The sequence below is a fragment of the Typopeltis vanoorti genome, chromosome 1 (assembly GCF_054136105.1).
Source record: "Typopeltis vanoorti isolate ZY-2024b chromosome 1, IOZ_Tvanoo_1.0, whole genome shotgun sequence".
NCBI lineage: Eukaryota > Metazoa > Arthropoda > Arachnida > Uropygi > Thelyphonidae > Typopeltis > Typopeltis vanoorti.
In genome coordinates, this window is record NC_143549.1 from 18951789 (window position 1) to 18978269 (window position 26481).

A 26481-nucleotide genomic window follows, 5' to 3' on the forward strand; every position below is an offset into this window, starting at 1 on the left:
GAGACCTAACATAGAAAGTCAGCGAAACTAAATTAGCGACAATGTTATATAACTGTGTTAATGATGGGGATGGGCTTTATCATGGAAATGTTGATAAGGAGAAAATGATTTCAACTTTGTGTTTGTCCAGTTTGGACCCATCAAACGTGCAAAGATGTCTACTTGTATAGACATCGAGAGACTAGAGATCTGCAAGTTGTCCAACTGTCATGCAGACTGCAGAGAAGAGTATACAAAAGAACATGCAGGTAGATTATTATGTCTGTACACGAATGCTAGGAGTATCAGAAACAAAAGGGTTAGAGTTTGTTGCCTTAGTCAATATGTTGCGACCTCAGATTGTAAGTATTAGTGAGACCTAGCTATCAGAATCAGACATACTAACTCGTATCAAGCATAAAGGGTATGGTAATTTTAGTAAGGATAGGAGAGGAGGGGGTGTGCTGCTAATGATATCGGATGACTTGAATCCAGTTAGAGTTGAGACCTATGACTGTAGTATTACTAACAATATTTCATGTGGCACTGAGTTTGAAGTCATCTGGTGTGAGGTGGAATCTAACAAGATCCATTACATAGTGGGATGTTGCTACAGACCTAGTGGATCAGTTGCTTGTGATGAAGAAATGCATCACCAAATAGAAAAGGTGATTGCAAAATGAGTAATCATAATAGGAGACTTTAATTATCTAAATATTGATTGGGTAGCAGTAGAATTTCATGAGAAGAATGATAATGAATTTATTGAGCTCTTGTGGGACAACTTCCTCAAGAAGCATGAGCCCTCAAAGAGTGTTAGATTTGATTATAGTGTCAGAGAACATTTCAGTTAAAAACATAACTATGTGAGTACCACATGATCACTGTCAACAACTGCCTCCAGTTGGCGATCATGCAGCATTCACATGGAAGTGACTAAGTTTATGAATGTTCCATTCAGAAAAGGTTACATGCTGAACTACAAAGCTGAAAATTATTACCGACTGAGGAGTATACTGAGTGCAGTAGAATGGGATCAGCTGTTGGATGGGAAAAATATCGATAGAATAAATCGAAAGAATAAATGCATGGGAAGCATTTAAAAATTACTTAAATGGTGCAATGCAGAATGTGTCCCAAGAGTTTGAAGAACAAACAGGGTAGGAGTCAAATGGATGTGTAATCTTAATAAGCAAGAAATTCATAAGAAAAGGATGATTGGAAGAAATACTGTGTGCATGAGGCTGATGTCCATTATGAAAATTATAAGCAGCAGGCTAGAAGAGCCACAACTCTTGTACGGAAAGGAAATCCTGAGTATGAAAAAAAAAAACTGGTTCTGCATGCTAAAGACAATCCACAAGAATTCTATCAGTATACTGCAAATAAAAGAAAGAATGAACATGGAAGAATAACTCTCCTAAATGCAGATGGCATGAAGGTAACAGATGCAGAAGAGGTTGTTCACCTAATAAGTTCCCATTTTGTTAAAAGCTATCAACCTGGTGTACGCAACATTGAGCTCACTGTTACCTCTTCACTTGATGAAGAAATGCAGATGTATAAGGACAAGGCATTAGACTGTTGCACAAATTGAATAAGAATTCAACAATGGGGACTGATCGGATGGCTGTTTAATATGAGTCTCAGAACAGGTAAGATTCCACAGGAATGTAAAGAATGTATGGTAATTCCGTTGCACAATGGTGTTGCCTCCCTCAATGAGACCCTGACTCATTTAGTAATAATAATAATAATTGTATAAATGTAATTATTTACATAAAGAAAAAAGTAAGAGATACCTTTCTCTCTCTCTCTCTCTCTTAAATTTAGTATTATTATTATTATGTGACACCTCCAAGAACTCACTGTGGGAGAGCACTCTAATCTCCTTAATTGATGAAATTTTTCATTATATTGAGGTTGTAAAAAGACAAGCTATGGAAGTTCACTTTGTGTGTGGTTAAGAAAGAAGTGAGAGCTAGAGTTATAGTTTTCTCTCAGAGAGCAGTGAATGAGTTTAAGAGATGGTATGGCATCAGATGTGGGAGATCTACAATTTTCCTTGATGGGTACTTGATCTCTGGAGATCTCTAATAATAATATCTTTGATTCAAAGTATAATACTGCAGAATGACTTCACCTCAAGGAAGTTTAAATCCATCCTGTCTATCCCTAAAAACTTTGAACCTGTATGAGATGTCACTTTCCATACATTCTACAGACATCTTGGAGGTAATTACAAAGATCCTAAAAAGATAGTTTAGTCCCTACATTCTTCCCTATCAATATCTCCTCCTGCTTACCATCCATTAAAGATAAACTCTCCATATATCTCTCCTTCCCAGTGTTTACCTGGTTCATTGTGATTGTCTCAGCTCATACTTTGGAGAAACAGGACATTTGGTTGAAAAATGACTATAAGAACACCAATCTTTTATCAACAATAACAAACTTGAAAAATCTGGCCTTGCATACTATGGAATAGACACTGACCACAATATCCTCTAGTCCTTTTGCCAGCATATATTACACACACAACTGCCATTCACTTATTTTGTATATCTAATTCTACTTTTAGTTTAATTGCAATCTCATTTTATTTTGTAACCCCGTGTAGTGGCACTTCACCTGGTGAATCTCATGATGGCCTGTTAATTTAGGCCAAAATATTTGCATTGATAAAATTATTATTCTTTATTCTTGTGAAAGTTTAATGGAAGGTTATAAATATGAAAAATAAATGATTAATCTTCCTGTAATTGTTCTTTATTTTGATATAAATTTTGTCTCATTATTTAACAAGCCCACTAGGTATGTGCAAAAGATTTTAAAAACAAAGTCAATCGACTGTTCAGAGATGAACTGTAGACTCAATGTGCAAGAAAAAAAAATTATGGAATATGATAACAAGAACCATACTTTTAAAACATGTGGACAAAATTTGAAGAAATTATTGAATGATCCAGCTAAGAAAGCATGCGATAAATTGTTTGCAAAGACAGAAAAACAAAATTTGATGAAGAGGTGAATATAATAAACAGGCAGTTCTAGAATATAAGAAATCATATCAAAACTTCCTGAAAAGTAAATCAGCAGATGTCATGAGAGATTAAAAGAAATGTAAGAAATATAAGTTGTATGAATCAAAGTAGCTACACAAAACAAAAAAAAAATTGTGCAGACTTTGGTAAGAATACAGAAAATAAATAAATATAAAGGTGTCAAAGTATTCTGAATGCTGTTAGGGAAAAAAAGTGGAGGAAAATGAATTAGATGTTTCTAAAAGATAACATAAAAATAAGATATTTTGGGTGCCTAGAGTAGTGAAAGTAATCAGAAATATTCAAGAATGTAATCAAGCATATGTTCTTAGTTTCTTAGTCAGAAGATATCACTACTGCTTGCATCAAAAAATTTCACAGGATACATGTATGTATGTGTGAACGCACACGCACCTCTTACTCTCTCTCTCTCCTTTTGATTACTATTAAAAATCATATGTTTTCATATCATAAATTATGGTTAAAGAGTGGATTCATTTTGCAATCTCTCAACACCAAAGCTAGTATGATTTCTCAATGCTATATGATTCAGGTCAACCTTCAAAGTTAATATTCTCTTTGTAGGCATTTTTGTCCAGAAGAGACCAGCTCTGTTAAATGCTTGGGAAGATGAATAACCTTTCACAAAGATGTCAAAATTTTCTGTCAATTTGTTACTTGTCTCTTTATCTGCTGATGTAATTACAATGCAGTTATATTTGTAATCTATGGTACAATCTCTCTCTCTCTGACTTAAGTTTCACATTAATGCTATCCACCATGATATATCTTATTATGTATAAATCTCTAACTGATACATAAATATGCAAAAGAGTTGGTCAAATTTCATGGGTGGGAAAAAGTATTTTTTTCCCACCCATGAAATTTGTGGGAAATTTAATGGGTACTTATTTTAATGGTGTGATTCAATTTTTTACTTCAGAAGTACATTCTTGTCATGCTAGTCACTATCAAGTTTTGATCCAAACAAGGGGGGGGGGGGTTGAGTGCCTTGATTGCTTTAGCCATCTAAATGCCCACATGGATAAAATATATCAAAAATATAAGTTTATATCCATACTATTTCACTGGTATCCAAATGTTATATCAACTTCAAGTACACTGTAAAGATGTCAAGGCCAGTTCAGTAATTTGTGGTCCATAGGAAAATCACAGTAAAGCAGTTGTGACAAACAATAAGCAAATCATATTAAGCAGATTGCTCCGCATATGCATTAAAACTATAATCATGTTTGGTCTCGAGAATAGAATTCCCAGCTTAACATTAATTCTTGATATTCATCCTTTTATGGTTGAATGAACAGTTAATCTCTCAAGTTACAACAATAATATGTGTTATTGTTCTGTGGGAAAGTATAACGTGCTTGATATGATACTATATTCTCGTTTTGATTCTTATTATGTAAGTACACCAGTAAACATAAGTAAATCAGAATTTGCACATGAAACATTTTTACAACTAGGTTGCTTGTATATGGAGCATTTGAGTTAATAAGTTGCTCTGTGTCCCTTAATGTACTGCCATACATTATGTAAGAATCACTTTATTTGAGGTGAACAATTTATTTAGAAATATTAGAGTTTAGTACAACTCAATCATTGTTCTAAAAACTTCATGAGAAGAACTGAAAGCATTTCCCATTGTCCTTCCAGCATTATCTTCAAGAAATGCCAGTTATTAATGCCATTGTACATTATTATAAGAAAAACACATGTTATGCATTCATACTTTAGTATTGTAGATGGGTTAAGGATAAGATGATCTGGAAATCCTGTTCTATAGACCAAAATGTGGAGTATTTTCAAGCCGCTTCAGGTCTCCAATAAATGTGGTTACTGGTACTGATATAGTGACAATAAAATTCACCTATAACTTAAAGACATTTACAAACATACATGCAACAAAGATATTTAAACTTATGACTGGCTGGTCAGAGAGCAGATGACTTGGCTCTCTAACATGGAATCAGCATGTAGAACTATAAGCTTGTGAAGATGGTAGGTTGGACTGCTTGTGCTTAGGCAGAATAATGATGGAAACAAGAATATAAGTTGCCAAGTGTAATAATATACTGTCTTGACTTATAGTACAAGAAAGTTAGAATTTCATATATTTCAATACAGTATAACTTTATTTTGCAAGTAGTATCATCATCACAAACCATGGGCTCGCTGCCTCCTTCAATATCTTCTTCTATCTTTCTTTGTCCAGTGCACACAGTGTCGCAGTTTCTGTACCATTCCACACCAGTCCTTACGTTGTCTATTCATTCTCTGTATGTTCTACCTCTTCTGTTTACACCATCCATAATACCAAAAATAAATGTCTTTATCTTCCAGTCCTCACTCATTCAGTAGATGTGTCCAAATAATTGCAGTTTCCGTTTTATAATCTTCTGCATTAGATTCTCCTTTGGTTGTATCTTCCGATAGAGCTCTTCATTTGCGGTTTTCTGTACCCATCCTATTCTTAGAATCTTCCTGTTCTGTTTTGTTCTTTCAAGTGCCAAAATTCTTTTTCTTGATTCCTTATTTATTACCCACGTTTCAGATCCATACAGTACACCACTAAAAATGCATGTTTCCAGCACTCTTAGTTTGGTTTGCAGGCTGATCACTTTACTTTTCCAGATGTTATCCACCTTCAGATTTGTTCTTCCCCTCGCAATCCTGATCTTTATTTCTTTTTTACAGTCCAAATCATATATCATTTTACTTCCCAAATATGTGAACTGTTCTACATTTTCTATATCAATTCCATCCACTTGTATCTTTTGTTTCATGTTCTTCTCACCAAATACCATTGTCTTTGTTTTTTCCAAGTTCATAACAAGTCCAAATCTCTTTCTTTCCTCATTTTACAGTTTCAGTGTTTTTTGTAGTTCTCTTTCTCCTTCTTCCATAATATCATCTGCAAATCTCAGATCTTTAATTTTCATCCCATGTATCAATATTCCTTTTGCTCCTTCCTTAATTTTATCCATTGCTCTTTCTAAATGTGCAATGAAAATGCTTGGTCATATTGGGTCCCTCCCATCTAGTATCTCTGCTTGTTCTAAACCATTTCCCCAAATCATCACCTATTCTAACTACTGCAACTGGAATTCTTGTAAACATCTCTTAATATAACTAGTAGTTTTCTATCAATTCCATAGGATTCTAGGCACTGCTAATGTCACTTTCTGGTCAATACTGCCAAATGCCTTCTGAAAATCAACAGCAGGTATATATATATATATATGTTGTTGTTTTTTTCCCTAGCTTTCTCTGCTATTAACCGCATTGTCAAAATGTGTTGAATCGTGCTTCTGTCTTTCCTAAATCCCTTGCTCGTCTGCATGGTATGCTTCGAATTATGTTCTCAGTCTTTCTGTCAATATCATCACCTTACCAAGGTGACTTATCAAAGCAACTGTTCTATAATTTTTACATTCTAGCTTATTTGCTTTCTTGTAATATCACTAATATTGATTTCACCCACTCCTCTGGCATTTTCCCTTCTTTCCATATACCATATTATTAATACATAATTGGTGCATTTCTGCAACCATACTTTTGCCAGCATATTTAATCATTTCTCCAGTGATGTTATTACCAGGACTTGTATTTTAGCCATCCTATTGCTTTTTCTACCTCTCCTTTTAAAATATCTACATCATATTCATTACCTGGTGGTTATATCAGCTTCAGCTGCAGGTAGTATACTAACCATAAATATAATAAATCTTCTAATGCCTTTTATTCCCTGAAGGGAGAAGGCAGCCTCCCTACATTTTTTTGCACAATCAGCAGTTTGCTATCAATTAGTAGACCTTTGGTGAAACAGAGTATGGCAGACAACTGATAGCTGGTCTTCCTATGAGTTCTATGGTATATTTTTCTGAGTTGTAGGATTAAGAAAATAAATCCTCCTTACCTATGCTCTCTCTCTCTCTCTCTCTCTCTCTCTCTCTCTATATATATATATATATATATATGAAACAAGCTACCTTATGGCAGCAACACTACCCAATGATGTACAAAATTAAAATGCATTGAAATAATTATAAAATTGGAAGAAGCGATGGTAATTGTCTGTCTCTAGTTTCACCTTGGCATAATTCATGTTTTGCAGAATAACTTATTCCACGATACAATATACAATAAGGGGAAGAAATGAGACTAAGGTTTTATGGGGGGGGGGACCCTCTATAGGTGTTGTTGACTAGCATGTTAGGTGGCAGGTTTAAGAATTAAAGTTTCCCAAATTTTGGGAAGTTTAATACAACCATGTTTATTAAGATTTGGCTTTTTTTTTTTTTTTTTCCAAGTCTGCTGCAGATTCTAAAAGGAATCAAATTTGCATTTGCTGTGCTAGATCATGATGGTTTCTTCTATCTGATTCTGTGTAAGGTAACCAAGGCATTGCCTGCTAGACCAGCTAGGACATGGTTGTGGCATCAGATGTATTTTTGTTTTTTTACACAGATGTGAGAAGATCTCTTAGTCTGTCAACAATATGATTGTTTGCAAGAACAAGAACCTTGTAAACACCTGGTACAGAGAGGGGAAGAAGCAGATCCTTAGGAGAACAGAGAAAGGAAGCCAGCTTTAAATGAGGTTTGCAAGCAGTACAACGATTATATTTCTTCAAAATTCTGGCTTTTTTTTTGTTCTGAAGTTCCCCAGATATAGGGAATAGTAATGGCATTACGGTAGCCTTTATGTTGTGAGGAGGTGAAAGGGACAGATAATTTGTATACTTTTTTGGCATTACATTATAACTATTGGGCAGGAAGGTTTGGCAAATAAAGGCAAGTTTTCTGTAAGAGAATCTTGGGGTTGAACAGAGTTTGGAGACTGTTAACAAGGGTTTTGATGGCCCCATATTGTTGAGAATGGAGATGGTGGAAAATTTTATGTATGTATTTATCTACCCATGTGAGTGATTTTCTGTAATTGGGCAGACGTGATTGGATTATCTAAAAATGGCAAGATGGTGTTTTTTCTTTTTCAATAGTGAACTGGATTCTGAGGTGTTGATTGTTGAGAAGGAGGAGGAAATAGTAATGTGTCTGAGCCATGTTGCCAAATAGAGAACACATCATCAATAAATCTTAACCAAATAGGTTTGAGACTGGTAGTATCAAGAGCATTTTTTTTTTTTTTCGAAATGTTCCACACAATTGACCAGAGAGGTAGAATCCATGGAAACACCATCTCTTTATGTAAGGTACTATTCCACGAAAGGTAACCAGTATGGAGATAGCAAAATTAAAATATCTGTAAATGCTGTGGGGGGGGGGGGGGTTTCAGTAATTTAGAATGTCAGAAATAGGGATATTTGTGAATAAGGAGGCAGTATCAAAGTTCACCATGATATCATTATTGTTTAAAACTAAATTCTTGATTAAAGATTTGAAATGAGTGCAATATATCTTCACCATAGTCTCCTAACAAAAAGAAATCTGAAGAATCCTTAATAACCTGAACACAAACAAGGTGTTGGATTCTGAATGAAGAGAAATTTAAATTATTAATACTCTCCTCAGAATCCACCATGGCAAAGGCTACATTTGTAAATATTATTTAATGTAAATCACTTGTTTATAATTTAATATTCATATAACTACCTTTAATTTTATCTAATATTTAATTATTTAATCAAGAAAATCAAGAACGTATGTATTAATAGTAGAAAAACTCTGTGATAAAATATTATTAAGCTATCTTAATTATTACTATGTTAATATTATAAGAACTTGTATTTGATAATTTAACTGCGCATTATTTGAAATGTAAATATTCTCTATTTATTCCTGTTTGTGAAAGTTCAACGTTATGTAATAGCTCAATTTTATTTATGTTTTGTTTTGTTGTCATGGAGACGCATATAAGTAAGCGAGCGTGAGAATTGGAACAGAACGTGAAGAGGAGGTTTATTGAAAATGCTGAAAGTTTACTGGAAAGTTAAAGAGATCTCGAGAAGAATTTAGGCGGGAAAAATGGATATAAAAAGGAGGAACGCTGGAAAAAAAAGCATTAGGAGATTAGAGCATTAGAGATTTATAGGAGAGAGATTGGGATTAGGTTGGAATCGGAGCATTCGGGAATCACAGTGCGATAATAGCGAATCGGCAAGTCACTCAAGCAACTAAATAAAGTCTACAAGTTGAGAAGCAGTTAGCTAATAAGTTTCTGAATAACAAATAAAGCAACGGAAGATAGCTGAGTGACTACTGAATGACTAGCAATACTTTAGTTGAGATTTATTTTCAGGGCCGACCTTTCAAGGACACACTGAAACGTGAAGCATAGTAAGAAGTAACTAGAGAATAAATAGAGGCAACAGGGTTGTGTTTAATGATAGCGGTGTTTAGAATTATAGTGCCTAAAGAATTATTGTGTATTGCCCTAATTCAAGAGTAATCGGTAGTGCTTCATACAAGAACATCTGATTATATGTATTGTGCCCGTAAATTAATTCAGTTAATGCTAGAAGATTTATTTTAATGAGTGCTGTTTATTGTTAAAAGTGTTTGTGTGTATGTTGATGAAGGAAGAAGATTAACGGTAAGATTATTCCAACTTTAATATTTCTGTTCAGAGAAGTGTGTGAGTTTCATCTTAGAATTCCCTGATGTTAACAGTAACTATCGCGGAGAATTAAAAGAAGCGTAAAATTAAAAGTGTCTGTTTATGAAGAGCTATTACTGCAATTTTTATTGTATTTGGAACTTAAGGAACTATGAAAAGACTGTAATATAGAGATAACAGATTTATCTTGTCAGAGTTTGATTGTACTTATCGGAGAAGCTGGAGTGATTGTGATATCTTAATTACTGATTTGAAGTTAAGTTTAAAATTTATGATTTTAAAATTAAATGTTTGTTTTTGTTAATGAAAAGTTGTATTTTGCCTGAATCTCTTTTACTGCACCATTCATAAAATATTCGAACCAAAGCGGGAAAATTAAGTAGGTTAAATATACTCGGCCAGTATATATAATAACATCATATAAAAGAGGATAGTTGTGAGTTGGTTTTTCTTCAATTCTTGAACTAATTCAGATATAGAGTGGCGCAGTCTATAAATATAAATTTTCTCTATATTGAATTAGAAATCAACTAGCAACTTATAATTTTGTTTAAGAACATCATAGTGACTAACATGTCGGATCCAAAGTATAAATTAAGAAGTAGGATCCAACAAAGGCATCTTGTCCTGATACCATCATGGTATCCTACCTATTGTTAACAAATTGTGTCCCAGAACTAACACCAATCCTATATTACATCTTCAATCTATCCTATTCAACTGGCATCTACCCTACAACATGGAAACAGGGCCACATTGAGTTCATCCCAAAGAAAGATAATGAATGTCAACCAAAGAATTACCATCCAATTGCTCTCACTTCTGTTCTCTCAAAAATTATGGAGAAGGTCATCAACAACCAACTCCTGAATCATCTAGAGAACATATCAACTAATCACTGACTAGCAGTATGGATTCTGCCACTTGTGATCTACAACTGATCTTCATGCTTTCAGCACCAACCTATGGATGCAGACCATGAAGAAATTTGGAGAAATTCATCAGGTTTGGCACAGAGGCCTACTCACCAAACTGCAATCCTATGGTCTTCCTTCCTCACTCTGCAACTGGATCAACTTTCTCACCAGTCGCTCACTATATGTCATGGTGGACAGTTTACTCTCTTCAGATTTCCCCACCAATGCAGGAGTACCCCAGGGTTCTGTTCGTTCACCAAATCTCTTCCTCTTGTATATAAATGGCCTGTTCTCACAGACTTATCCTATTCATAGCTTTATGGACAACAGCACATTCCATTCCTCCTTTTCATCTGACAAACCTTGTAGTGCTCAAGTATTAGAATTCTCAAGATCTATATCCCACTAATATATATTATATTAGTGGGATAATAAATATATTAAATATATATTAATATATATTTAATGCCTCTTAAATATATATATATATCCCACTGGGGGATATATATATAATCTTATAAACTTCAGTGCCACTGGAAAGAGAAAGAGCTCACATTCCCCATCCCATACCTTCAGTAATACTGAGATATTCAAATATGATCAGATTTCTCTTCTTGGACTGCACTTTTCCTGGTAGACACCACTTCACAGTTGTACAAAGTTGAATTCCATCCGCCCATGGAATATTGCACCCATATTTGGGATGGCGCACCGAAATCCACTCTAAGATTACTCAATTCTATCCAGAAGAGGGCAATCCAACTAACTAATCCCTTCCTCACAGATGTTCAGTTTCTGCCTTGTTCCTTTGCTACAGATACTTTCGTGGAGAGTGCCTGCTGAATTGGCCACTATTATTCCTCCGCTTTCCTCCAAAATCATTAAAACAAAAGCCACTGCTAACCAACACCCTTTTACAGTCCTTGAAACTCACTGAATCAACTTCACTGCCTCTTCTTCATTCCATCTCCTTTGGAAGAGTCTCCCCCCCCTCTATCTCCAAAGATTACAACCCCAGCTGTTCTAGCAAAATGTGAACAGACTCCTCCTCCCTTTATTTCTGTTGCCCATACACATGGCACTAATGTGCTATAGGCCTTTCATGCTTGGATCAGATATTAAAACAAAACAAAAAATAAAAATCTGTGCAGGGAGAGGGACTAAAAGGTTTATGTTTAACTTCAGGGGCTAAGAGGTAACTCCCCCCCCCCCAAGATTTAGTAGGATCATAATCCAGTTTATAAGTGGTGCGTTCTCTGAGTAGAACATTCACTTTTCTATTATAATCACTAGCATTGAGGACAATGGTAGCATAGCGTCACCTTTGTAAGGTCTAGTAATAATTACACCATTTTCATTGGAGAGGTTACGTAAAGCATAGAGCCGACTGTTGGAGAGATTTCGTTTTTTTTGATGGTGGCATATATAATAAGATGTTAGCTATGTTGAGCTTGATGTTGTTAGCAACATTAGGAGGTAGGTTACATATGCCACATGATTTCTAAACTAGAAACATGCCAAGGCACTACTGCAAAGTTGTGACCAAAGCTAAGCATGCTAACAGCTGTTTCTTTGAGTATTTTTGATGACAACTTATAATGGCTGACTTTACAGTAGAGAAGAACTGCAAAGATCACCATCATCAAATTCCTGACATGTGTCCCCCTAGTGTGTGTGTGTGTGTGTGGAAATCATCCAATTATAATAATAAAACCAAAATAAATCTACAGTAATGATAAAGCATGAAGCTAAATTAGTTTTCAAACAAAATGTCTATAAAATATTAAAAATATTTCGGCCCCAACATATAACAAATGATGACATATAAACTGATCAAAGATGTATCGCCAATGAAATTAAAAAATGCAGATGGAAATAGATTGACCAACATCAAGTTCTGTGACAAATCAATTGGGATCATGAGCGTAAAGTCACATCATGTAAAAAGGCTGATGCCAAATAGATGAGTTAAGGCACAAAAGGAAGAAGATGATGGAAATGGAAAGAGTTGCCAAGAAGGAGAAGGCTTAAATTAATTTGCAGAAGATGACAGAAAAGGAAAGAAAAATATCTGGTTAGAAGAGCTGGAGAGAAGCTTAATTGATCGTGCAGAACAGTGTGTCTGGTAGTAGTGGTGGAACTCGGCCATATGTGCCATGAGCTACAAAGAAGATAAGTAATGTATTATCCATTTACAACGTTCATTGTCGGGAGAGAGAGATTTACATTAAAGAAAAAAAAAAGTTTTTGCATTTAGACAGTGAGCTATGTGAATTAAGGATATTTTTTGCTGTATCCATTTTTGCTTTAAATTACAAATTAAAGATGCCAAGAAATTATTCTTGATTTGATCCTTTATCCAAGCATAGGCAAACAAGTTTGCAACTGAACTATTTTCAGACTGGAGTAACTTGTATGAAGAAGCTAATGACTTCACATTGTGCTTGCCTTAGTACTTAGTATCTCATAATGCAAAGCACATCTCCTGGCGGACATGTATAATGCCTTTTTAATGCATTACTTTGTTCTTGGATGAATGTGTTGGTAATGCTTTTCTCTGCTTGAATGTTTATGTAAAGGGTAGACAATTATGTTTATTCTCTTATCACCTCACAGAAGACAAAACAGGTGAGATCTTACTGGGTAATAAGTATTGGATGTTATATTTGAGTAATAATAATGTTTCAAATAGCTATGTCACCAAACTTCAAAATGGGAAATTGGACAAACTTATTTGTGCCTATAATTCTACAGAAAGACATCCAAAGGAAGAAGTGGATGAATTTTTTAAGATATTAGAGCTGGCAGCTGACGTAAAGAAAACAGAAAGATTGGTCCTTGTTGGTCCCTGTCCTAAGCAGCAGGATAGAAAATGAATCCAATCAGACACAGAAACAAATTGCCATTTTCTCCAAATTTGGGGAAATTTGGAGAAAATGGCAAGGCTAATAATGATAAGCTTCTGCATAGGACACGAATTAGTTATTACTAACACTGTGTTCCAACATAAAGATGTGCACAAGCTCACATGGATAGAAGAAACAAGAAATAAAAGCCCCATTCACTATGTCACTGTATCTTCGTGCTGGTTCAGGATACAAGAGTGTATGGAGAATTTGAAATTGGAAGAGACCATCATTTAAGCCTAAGTAGGATAAAAATGAATATCACATTGAAAAGAACAGTGTGTTCAGTGGTAAAATCTTGTAACAGCTATTGAAAAAGCTTAGAAATGGAGAAAAGAGTACTGTAAGGGGAATCACAGATGATAATTTGAGAATAGGACTAGTGGTGGGAGGACTAGGGGCCATACATAGAAGCAGGGCAAGAGTGTGGTGAGCAAGGATGTTAGAGCTAGGTTTTTTACTTGGAGTGGTGAATGAGTGGAATAAACTGCCAGAGTCTGTTGTGGGTGCCATGATTGTGAATGAGTTCAAGGCAAGGTATGATAGATACTGTGTGAATGTCGAATAGTTGTTCTTGACATGATGTTAGGGCCTCCCTCGATGAGTCTGTCGACTCCTTGGAGTTGCCTGTAATAATAATATTAATAATAAAAGTGATATGAAAACTGGAGATATGATACGAGATGTCTGGAGTAATTACACTGTTGAATAAAACAAGGAGTGAAAGAACAGTAGAAGAAAGTTTAAAAAAAAAAATACATATCAATACTTGAGGTAGAAAAGCCATCAAAAACTTGAAATGTGGAATGATATTTGGATAGAGATGCTCAAATATGGAGATATAAAAGTTTTGCAGTGGCTGCATTGCATAATTCAGAGAGTCTGATCAGGTCAAATGACAGATGGAGTAGAACTCTTACAGTTCCCATCTATAAAAAAAGGGAATAAAGCTGAATGCAAGAATTATTATTATTATCATTATCTGAGACCACCAGGGAGTCAAGGACTCATCAAGGGAGGCTGTAAATTACCCAACCCAGCTACCTTCCCTTAAATAAATTCATTTACACTAGATGCACTCACTACCCGTAAGGGCAAATTATTCCACTCACTCACTGCTCTCTGGGAGAAAAACCTAGCTGTTAACCCTTTCTTGACTGAGAACAACCTTAACTTCTATGGATGCCCCCATGTTCTCTCCCTGCCTTCCATATAATGAAAAATTTCATTTGAAATGCTATAACACCCATTCAAAAGTTTATACACCTCTATCATATCACCCCTCTTTCTCCTGTTAACCAGGAGAAAGTAATCCACATACAATCTGTCCTCATAATCTATGTCCCATAATCCGGATATAATCTTTGTAACTCTTCTTTGCACCCTTTCCACAGCTTCTTTATCCCCTTGGAACCCGGGAGACCAAATCTGCGCACAGTAATCCAGATATAGTCTTATAACGAGGCAAAATGACTTCCTTATCCTTACATGTCAAAGTTCGCTTCAACATAGCAATTATCCTCTGAGTTATATTTCCAACTTTTACTATGTGACCTTTGAACTTTAAATTCTTATCCACCAATATACCAAGATCCCTTGCCTCTTCAGTTTCTTGTAGCATAACCCTGCTAATATAATATGCCGCTGGAACTCTAATCATGTCAAAGTGCACAACTTTACGCTTACTAACATTAAACTGACAGTCATTTTCGTTTGCCCAGATTTCCAGTCTATTCAAATCATTTTGCAATTGCTGAATATCAGTAGCATCTCTGATTACCCTGCCTATCTTCGCATCATCAGCAAACAATTGCAAATCTGATGATAGACCCTGCTTGATGTCATTAATGTATAGATTGAACAATAATGGCCAAAGGACTGAACCCTGAGGTCCACTACTGGTTACCTTAAATCTGGCAGATTCACACCACTGTATACTACTTTTTGATATCTGTCTGTCAACCATCCCCTGATCCAAGTCAATAGATTATGTTCCGATCCCATATTCTCTAGTTTACACAGCAACCTATCGTGTGGTATCCTATCATGCCTTAGAAAAATCCAACATTATCATAGTGTATCCATTCCCTTTATCCAACTCGGCTGTAACATTGTTATACAATATGAGCAAATTGCTAAAACATGACCTTCCTTTAGCAAACCTATGCTGTTCCCTGCAGAGTATAGTATGTTTGTCTACCCATTTCTGTATGTGAGTTCTTACCAACTTCTCTAAAATCTTCACTACCACACTAGAGATACTAATAGGTTGGTAGTTTGACACATCAGTTTTTGTACCACCCTTGTGCAATGGAACTATCATACATTCCTTCCATTTCTGAGCTGAGACTCACGTTATACAAATGTGTGAAAGGCCTAGCCAATTCAGCTGAACATTCCTTTAATAAACAGGAAGATATTCTGTCTGTCCCTATTGACAAATTCTTATCCAGGTTATGCAAGAGCTCTTCAACCTCTTCATGAACCTCTCACTCTTCATCCAATGTAGCACCATGCTACATACACCTGGTTGATATATCTTAGCAAAGTGAGCACTCATTAACTGAACAAATTCCTTAGCTTCCAACACTCATGTACCATCTGCATTGAATAAAGTTATTCTTCCACATTCATTCTTTCTTTTGCTTGCGGCATAACGATAAAATTCTTTTGGATCGTTTAGCTTGCATGGCCAATTTCTTTTCATACTCCGTTTTAGCTTTTCTCACAAAACTCGTTACTTTTCTGGCCTGAGCTTTATATATTTCATAACTCCTCTCACTCTTATTCTCACGATATTCTTTCCACATCATCTTCTTCTTCTTGTGAAACTCTAGCTTAATAAGGCTGCACATCCATTTCACTCCCAACCAATTTATTCTTCGCACACTAGGGATACATTTAGATACAGCCTCATTCAAGCACTTTTTCAAAGATTCCCATGCATTGCTGACATTTTTTCCATTCAGTAACTGATACCATGGGACCAAAGATAATATTCTTCTAAGTTGATCATAATTTCCAGCTTTGTACTTTAGCAGCCTGATTTAATCGGAGCTTCAATACAAGTAGATACTTCTCAAGAAAGAATAGTGTGATCACTGTCACCAATTGGTGGTAAAATAGCCATACTCTTGACAGAGATCCCTTCTGATGCTATGAGCAAATCCAATCCAGCACACTAGGGATACATTTAGATACAGCTCATTCAAGCACTTTTTCAAAGATTCCCATGCATTGCTGACATTTTTTCCATTCAGTAACTGATACCATGGGACCAAAGATAATATTCTTCTAAGTTGATCATAATTTCCAGCTTTGTACTTTAGCAGCCTGATTTAATCGGAGCTTCAATACAAGTAGATACTTCTCAAGAAAGAATAGTGTGATCACTGTCACCAATTGGTGGTAAAATAGCCATACTCTTGACAGAGATCCCTTCTGATGCTATGAGCAAATCCAACACTCTTTGACCTCTAGTTCCTTCTTTCACATGCTGCTTGAGAAAGTTATCTCGCAATAATTCAATAAATTCCTGTTCTTTCTGATCATGAGAGTTCTCTTCTACCCCAATGTTTGGAAAATTAAAGTCACCCATAATGATTATTCGCTTGGTACTCAATTGGTGATGCATTTCTTCATCCCCTACAACTGAGCTGCCAGGTGTGTAACTACACCCCACCATATATTTCATTCTATTAACCTCCACTTCACACCAAATAGACTCAAACTCATCGCTACATGGTACCATCATTGTTTTCTTGTTTTTCTACCCTAACTGGACTTAAGTCATCTGATATTAGTAGCACTCCTCCTCCTTTCCTATCTCTTCTGTCATTCCTAAAAATAGTATATCCATTACACTCGATCCCACTTACCATATCTGATTCTGATAACCAGGTTTCACTAATGCCAACAATCTTAGGCCACATCGTATTCAATAAAGCAACACTCAACCCTTTGTTTCTAATGCTCCTGGCATTTGTGTATAGACAATAGATTACGACCTAGCCTATTCTTATAATTAGATATGCAATGTATTTGGTCTTGTTCAAGAATTTTCTCTTTCCCTCTCCAGACATACTTAAGAGGTCCGAACCCAAAGCATATTTTTCCACTCCTTCACCACATACATAAACATGTTCAAAGCATTTATATCTTTATCGCTTTTGTACACCATAGCTGAACTTTCACACACATTTTTCCCATTCCTCCCTTGATGATCTAGTTTCCCTGACATTAAGTCTCATACCAAGAAGTAATTTCTTCAGGCTTCTGATGCCAAATGAATTCAAGTTTACAATTGCAATTTACAATTCAAGTTTACAATTACAGAGAAATTTCTCTACTATTTGTTCCAGATAAGATTTATACAGCAATCTCTCGATTAATGCATTCTTTAAAATGCACATTAATTGAAATTGCACTAATCTAATATAATAACTATGGGAAAATGTATAATTCATTTCTCAGATTTCTTTTTTGACCCTTAATTTTTTTTTATAAAAGAATTAGGGTATGTCTCAGGGTCTAGTTAAAGGAAAACCATGAAGCTGAAAGACAATAAAACATATTCAGAATATAAATTTATTACTGTATTCTGCTCTTTAACAAAGAATTGAGCTAACATAGTTTGGCAGGCATTCTGTTTCTCTTTTTTTCATACAACTGACAATATAGCCCTATTGCTTCTTCTGCAAATTTTACTGGTTCTCTCTTCGCTAGGGTCAGTTTCTAAGCATTGCTGTTCTTAAAAACTTTGATTGTACAAAAACTATTTTCAAATTGTTTCTGTGAAACTCTTTGGGCTTGTCAGTGGTTATATTTTCTTCAGGATCTTCCTGCTGTGCATCTAAATTTAGCAGGTCTGAATCACTCACCTTCTCAGAATAAGATTTAATTAACTTAGATTCATTTGAAAAGCCTCTAAAATCATTTGCATGTGGAAGAATGTAGTTCCAAATGATTTGCATATTGCTAGCAGTAATTTCATTTGACTTTGCGACTTTATAACCAGGCTGAGATTTCTCTGATTTGGCTAGAAAAGTCTTGGAAGGCATTTGCTTCCAAAAAAGGCTGGTTTCATCGACATTAAATATTTGTTGATCACAATAGTCCCCTTCTTACACAATTTTCTGCAACCCACTTGCAGCTTCGCCTGTGATTAGAATATTATGTAGGCTATTTATCTTTTTGAAATGCTCAAATCACCCAGCACTAGCATGGAATTCTTTTTGTTTTCCATCATTGATAGCTCTTTCTTTCAAGGTTGCAAAGTTGTTTAATGCTTTTGATTTAATAAGGCTGGTGTTTAGTGGGATCCATTTTTGGTTACAATCTTCGATCCATGTAAAAAGAAGTCTAATTCAATCATTATAATACTTTGATTTTGGGTGCATGCATGATGAACTAGAAGCAGCCTTACCTTTCTCTTTGTATTCAGCAGTTGATTCACCCATTTTTGTGTTCTTGTCCTATTTTTTTTTTTTTTTCCTCTGGACTCATCTTGTTCATTTTTCTTTATTATTTCAAGTTTTTTTTCGAATCATTTTCACACTTATATTTTTTGCTCACTAATTCTTTTACTCATGATTAAATGTTAGGAAAATAATTTAAAATAAAAAAAGTAAGGAAACAATTGCACGATATATATGATCAGCAAAATGCTGTGTAAAGCAGATGACATAAATTTGGAACATAGTGTATATGGAAATCTTGCCATTAAAAAATAACTGTGAAATGTTTCAAATCGGTAGCTAAATTATTTCATCCTGGTGAGTGATTTTTTTAAAATAGTTAGCCATAAAAATGTATGGATCAAATTTTTTTTTAAATCTGTAAAACTTATTTTTAAGATGTATATAGGCACACTAATCGAATTTGGGTATCGAAAAAAAAAATGACGCACTAATTGGGGGCACATTAATTGAGGGATTGCTGTACTTGCATTCTTGAAAAGAAGCTAAGAAAAATTATGCAAGTGAAACTTGGAGAAGAACAAGCTTGGTTCAGCTCAAACAGAGGTTGTTGAGATTTTCGAAAATAATTTATGAAAAATAGTTGAGAAATTATGGGAATATGACAAGCATCAGTACTTGTTTTGTAGATCCAGAAAAAAGCATATGATAAAGTGCCTAGAGAAAAGCTTTTCAAAACACTATGCTTATATGGAGTAAATGGGAAATTATACAGAGCAATACATAATCTGTATTTAAGTTGTAAGGCAAACTTGCACATTATTTCGACTCTTATTCATCATCTGTATAGATCACCTTATGAAAGAAAGTGGCATTAAATCACTTTGGATTAGAGATAGTTGTTGGAAGTTTTTCCACTTGGTGATACTATAAATTAAAGATGCCAAGAAATTACATATTTGGTTTAATCCTTTATCCAAGTGTAAGCAAACAAGTTTGTGCCTGACTGGGTTCAACTTGTATATAGAAGCTTATAACTTCACATTGTTTGTCTTAGTATCCCATAATGCAAAGTACATATCCTTATGGGTATGTGCTATGCATTATGGGAAGGGTCACTACCCAGACTGGTTTCGATCTTTATTGAGGTTTCATCAGTGGGAGCCAGACCCAATAGTTCAGGCACAAACTTGTTTGCTTACACTTGGATAACCAAGTAAATAATTTCTTGGTATCTTTAATTACATACATCTTCAAGGCCCAACTTTCCTAATTTGGTTGTGGGGGCAACAGCTGCAAGAGGAACTCCCAATGGTCACGATCCTCTGCCACCAAGCTCAGGTGTTCTGGTGGGATTCCCAAACGTGTCCACCCAAGGTTTTGGATATAATTTATCCAGCAAATCCTTGGCCTTCCACGTGGCCTCCCACCCTGGCTTGGCAAAGAGGGCCTGCTGAGGGAGCCTCTCTTGTGGCATTCTGATCAGGTGCCTGTACCAACGTAACTGTGATCTCTCAACACGGAGAAGCAGCGGTTGAGGGTTTCCCGAATTGCAGAGCTTCGACTCTGTTGAGTCTTGTCAGCCCCACAACCCCTCGAATCTACGTGCCATTTTCCATCATTCATGAATATGGACCCAAGGTATTTAAGCTTCTCCACCTACTTCATTGGGACTCCACTTACATGTAAATAATTTCTTATTTACATGTAAGTGGAGTAAATAATAAGTTATTTACATGGAGTGCACTGGGATGGTTGTCTTGAGACCACGAATGTTTCAGTTTTGGCCACACTGATCTTCATTCCGGCATCTGCACAAACAGCTACAAACCTATCCAGGGTCTGCTGGAGGTCATCTGTGGAAGAGCTAAGTAGAACTAGGTTATCTGCAAAAAGCAGACGTCCAATGCTACATCTTCCATCTGACACACTCACTGTCTCGGCTGTGCCTATCAATCCAGTCCATAAATATTATGAAAAAGAGTAATGACAGAACATACCCTTGGTGGAGGCCAACAGAGACTGTGAAAGGTTCAGACTTTGTGCTGTTTACCCTGACACAAAACTCTGGGCATTCGTACAGGGACTTGATGGCAGCCAATAGTTGGCCATCCACTCCATATCCCTGTACTACTTGCCAAAGCTTATCCCGAGGTACCTGGTCATATGCCTTCTCCAAGTCCACAAAACATGTGTAGACATTCTTAGCATATTCCCAAGATTTCTCAGCGACTTGCCTTAAAATGAAGATTTGGTCAGTTGTGCTTCTACCAGGACGAAAGCCACATTGTTCTTCCTGGAACTTTGACTCGACTATACTCCTGCACCGTCTTTCCAAGCACCTAGCATACACTTTCCCAGGCAGGTTCAGCAGAGAGATGCCACGATAATTACTGCAAACCTTCTTGTCTCCCTTCTTGAAGAATGGTATTATTATGCCTGTCTGCCATTGCTTTGGTGCTCGCCCAGATATCCAAACAGCCAGACACACTCGAGTCAGCCAGAGAACACTGTCTCGATTTAAGGCTTTTAGCATTTTGGGCCGAATTTCATTATCGCCAGTAGCCTTGCCCGATTTTAGCAATTTTATTGCTAAATGGACCTCTTCTGCTGTGAGATTAATCATTGCCCTGATCTGCACCTCTTGGATGTCCACAACAGCTGGGCCCATCCGGGTTAAGAAGGCTTTCAAAGTATTCCCTCCATCTGTGAAGGATATCCTTCTCGGTTGTTAAAAGGGCACCATCAGAGGCCTTAATTGCCCTTGCTGTGCATGATTTCCTCCCTCGAAGGGTGGCAGATGGTCTGCCAGAATACTTTGTTTGCATTTGCATAGGATGAGTCTAATCTTTCTCCAAAGGATTCCCAAACCTTCTGCTTTGCTGTCTTTACTGTCTCAGCAGCAGCTTTTCGTGCCTCAGCATACGGCAAATGCATCTCAGGTGACCTGACCCTAAGCCATGTTAGGTAGGACTCCTTTTTTGGACTTCTTGGTTCCACCAAGTTGTCCTTTTCTCACTGCCCATTGCCACGCCAAGCCGCTTTCTGCCACCGCATGAGAGTGCAGAGGTGGTGACAACTGTTCTGAACAGCTTCCACTCCTCCTCAACATCTGCAGTATGCTTGGGAATCTTTGAACCTGGAGGAAATGTCATCTGTAAAATTCTTCCTCACAGCCTCATTTTCCAATGCCTCCCATTTCACGTGGTATAGCTGCTTAGGCCTACCAGCATTGATGGTAGCATCTGGTTTCTGAAGCCGTAGAGTGCACACAACAAGGTGGTGGTCAGTTGACAGTTCTGCCCCTTTTCTCACACGAACATCCAACACGGAGGAAAATAGGTCTGCTGAGACTATAAAGAAGTCAATCAGAGACCTTTGTTGTAGTGTATCCCTGTACCAGGTATACTTATGGACTTCTCAGTGCTGGAAGAAGGTATTCAATAATTTCAACCCATTTGCATTAAGGTCAGGGGCGCCGTTCCTCCCAACCACACCCCTCCATGTCTGGTCATCTATTCCATGTGCATTGAAGCCACCCTGTCAAAAGCAGCATCCACTTCCTCTAGGAAGGCAGAGTATTCTGACTCCAGATTAGGTGCATAGGCTTGCACCACAGCCAAATCATGGTTTTTCATCTGAAGCCTTAACACACATACCCGTCCCCCCAATGGGATCCACTCAGCTACACAGTCTGACAGCTGGGGGCTTGTGAGTATCCCCACGCCCACCTGAGCAGACATTGTCGGGCTCACACCAGAGTAGTAGATCTTCCACCCCCTTATCCAGGTCAACAGTTCCAGAGCCTCTCCTCTTGGTCGAAGAAAACCCAACTAAGTCTAACCGGTAGCGCTTGATTTCCTCGACCAGTTCCAACTCCTTCCCTGTCAGAGAGATGTTCCAGTTGCCTAAAGCCATAGTCTGGTGCCGCTGTTGTTGCCATTTCCATCCTTTTGCAGAACCATTTCTTTGCACTGCTCCTAAACACCTCCCCAAACGGGCCTATTGATGGAGTTTCCTCTAGCAGAGTGCTGAAGAGTGGTGTCTAAGGAAGAGTGTAACATATTTTTCGAACGGGTCCCTCTGCCTAAAACCCGAACGCATCCATTGGTAACCCACGCGACAGATGATGTGGTATGAACATTTTTTGATGGCCTGATCATGTTACAGTGTTTAATCTTTAATTTATGGCATTAAATCAATTTTAAATTATTAAAATTGGATATATGAAATTTGGCTCTTTGCTCATGGTTCTCTAAATAAATTGCATGATAACTATATTAAATTTGGCATGAAAATAGGCAGGAACATAAAATATTTCAGCTGTTTAGGTACAGTTTTTAGTGAAGATGGTAAATTAGATTTGGAAATAGACAACAAAATAAGTAAAACTAGTAAAGATGGGGAGTCAGTTGAACAGTTGAATAAATTTATATGGAATAAGACAAATTAGCCAAAACAACAAACTATTAGTATATGGCAGAGTCATATTAAAAAGGAACTAGACTTGGTTAGCATTCAAAAATGTGTAAGCAGAACTGATCTAAGGTAGTATGGTCACTTAAGGTTAGCAAAACAGGTGTTTGATGCCAAGATGGCAGAAAAATGACCCAGAGGAAGACCCAAGATCTAGGTGAGTTGATTCAGTCAGATGTGCATTAGAAGAAGATAGAAATGTTGGATTCGACAATATTGGAGTGCTCACAAGTAATAGACTAATTTGGGGAAAAATTGTTGATAGGAGATTAATAATGATGGAAACATAATCATGTAATGCTGTCATAGTAGCCTGAGCATCCCTTGAGGATACATATCAGGAAATTTATGATATCATTCTTTTTAATGATCATGCATAGCTTTTCTTTTTACTATTTATAGAATAGTAAAAAGTACATAGTTACAGTAATAAATAGTTACAGTGACTATATATGCAAATTAAAAACAGAAGTAGAAAAACAAAAATAAAAAAAGTGGTCTTACCATCAGACAACTTATGTTGGGCAGAACTACCTCTAGCTATTGGAAAGGAAAATGTTTATGTACACAAAGTACTGCTATTCCAAACTGTATTGTAAGCACTTCCTCACATTTAAATGAGGAAATAGTGAATAAACTGGCAATAGTACCAGTCGTCATCTTTATATTCTTGCAGAGATTTCCTTCCTTCAGGAAAACATCTTCCTTTTTTCTGGGGGGGGGGGGGGGGATTACAAAAATGTCAAGGTAGAATCCATATGTGTGATGCATAAAATCAAAGGAGATAAATGTTGTGCTTCATAGATGCTATTAGGACTAGACTGACATCTGTTTATATTTACTTTCTTTACATTTTACATAAAGGCTTAGATAAACAAAGTGCTATGTGCTGATGAATATTTTTGTGGTTTAGCATGGAGACCACATGTTTTTTTAGAAGTAGAAGTTAAAAAAATGCAAACAAATAGAAAAGCCACATGTGGTCTCTATGCTAGAAATTAAAGTATGATAAGGAATATACATATGGAAATTTTTCACTTGATTGCAAATTAGATTAAATGTAAGAAGAAATTATAAACCTGTTTTATTTTTTATCCAAGTGTAAGCAAACAAAGTTTGCACATGAAATCTATTCACAACTAGGCTCCTTGTATATAGAAGCCAATGACCTCCCATTAATTGCCTTTACAATCCATAATGCAAAGTGCACACAATTTCAGATGTGTATAATGCTATGCATTATGATAATACTTGGATAAAGGTTAAAACAATATAATTCCATAAGTTTAATCTAATTTTTATTGTATGAATATGCATGTTAATGCTAGTTTCCTAATAAAATTCAATTAAGATTATTTCATTCAGGTAATAGATAAATTCCATCACTTGGCTTAACTCCTGCCCGTAGATAACACTAAAAATTTGTGAGTTGGTTTATCATTACAAAAAGAATGCGTATAAATCTTGAGATGGTTTTCAGCATGTGTGAGTAATAATAAACTATTTACAATAAATGTAATACAAGGTTAAGTTTTTAGTATAGTAGCAATGATAGTAAAAGAAGTCCTATTAAAAAAAAAAAAAAAAAATTCCAGGAGCTGGAAGAAGATGAAGGAACCCCAAGTCCTAAACATGTGAAACCAAACCATGAAGAAATTAAAGAAATGTCAGATGCCAGTGAGGAGTCTTGAAATCAAATTCAATAAATTGTAAAATTAAATGTTTATTTGAAATTACTTACATGGATGTAATTTAATAAAAATCAAAACATGTAAAAATAAATTGGCACAGATACAAATGTGAGCAAATATTTATTGAGAAAAGGGAAGTCATAATACAGTAAAATAAATAACTTATAATAAAATGTACTTAAAAACATATATTTATTGAGAAAAGGGAAAAAGAAAGTCATAATACAGTCAAATAAATAACTTATAATAAAATGTATTTAAAAACATTCCTTAGACCAGTCTTCTGTGTTCAAATTAAAAACTAATTTAAGCATAATAAATGAAAAAAAGTAAAGTATTCCCAGCTATCAGGGAATGCTAGCATTCTTTAACTAAAATAAATGAAATTATTATTATACAGACATTTAATTTGTAAATTAAATTATAAATTTGATTATCTCATTTTTATAAGCAGATGTAAGAAATAACTATGGCCTTCAGTGCTTTTAAAAGGACATCTGATTCAACAGTATTATCCAACTACATTAGTTTGTTCATGAAATTAAAACTGTGCATCCTGGGCAATATACATCATAATGGAATGAGATACACAAAGAAGGTAATGAGTTACAAAAATATTTTTTTTTCCACAATGGCTAGCCTCAAATGTGCAATGCACCAAGTCTGCAGTCCATCCTATTTAGCAGTAAATCTCCAATCACAGGATTAAAGCATCAATGAAATGTACTACGAATCACAAGACTTTGGACAAAACAGGAATCTGATATAGGATAATCATGCATCTGCTGGTCCACCAAATATTTCTCTAACCTGTTTTTCATAGTCATCAATGTTGCGCCTCATAATTTCCATACAAGGGCCTAGAAGGCGTTCAAATGCTTGTACATCCAAAACTAAAATTAAAACAAAGCAATACTATATTCATGCGTAGCTTTCTGTGGTTAAGAAGTTCAATAGAAATATTCCGGTTTTATGGCCACATGTTCATTAGGGATCTGGTTTTTAAAAAAAAAACTAAACAAGTACTAAAAATAACCTGACAAGTTTCATTAGTCATAAGATTAACATCTTATGATTATCTAGGTAAAGAGAACTAATAGTTTAAAGCGCAAACTATAAGAAATTATGAAAAACAAGTTCATTTGTTGGTATTATGAACATCAAAAAAGTTCGTTAAAAAAAACTGAATAACAGATCTATATAACCGTTTATGCATGTTAGTTGGAGACAGTGCTATTTGTTGTCGCATTCTGTGGTTCATGCTCACTCTGTCCGAGGTCTGAAGTAGGTAAATTTTTAATAAACAATGACCAAACTTGATTTAAAATCAAACCTTGGTTTTTGTTGCATTGCATAGGAATTTTAATCATATTTGCTGCCCTCTTTGAATTTTCTTGTGAAACAATTCTTATCAACATAGGACATGTTTGTTCTATCCCACAGCACATCATGAC

The 26481-nt window shown here is 35.8% G+C and overlaps 2 protein-coding genes across 9 annotated transcripts in view; one reads left to right on the forward strand and one right to left on the reverse strand.

Moving 5' to 3' along the window:
* Fancd2 (Fanconi anemia complementation group D2) overlaps positions 1-25128 on the forward strand; it is an 883021-nt gene extending 857893 nt beyond the window's left edge. For all 5 annotated transcript variants that reach the window (XM_090413132.1, XM_090413256.1, XM_090413216.1 and 2 more), the window contains one exon: positions 24932-25128. In XM_090413132.1, the coding sequence (XP_090269258.1) occupies positions 24932-25027 (96 nt within the window). In that variant the 3' untranslated portion in view covers positions 25028-25128. The remainder of the gene's footprint in view (positions 1-24931) is intronic.
* A 131-nt stretch (positions 25129-25259) lies between these two features.
* LOC150109819 (cAMP-dependent protein kinase type II regulatory subunit-like) overlaps positions 25260-26481 on the reverse strand; it is a 487212-nt gene continuing 485990 nt past the window's right edge. For all 4 annotated transcript variants that reach the window (XM_090413727.1, XM_090413588.1, XM_090413646.1 and 1 more), the window contains one exon: positions 25260-25920. In XM_090413727.1, the coding sequence (XP_090269853.1) occupies positions 25802-25920 (119 nt within the window). In that variant the 3' untranslated portion in view covers positions 25260-25801. The remainder of the gene's footprint in view (positions 25921-26481) is intronic.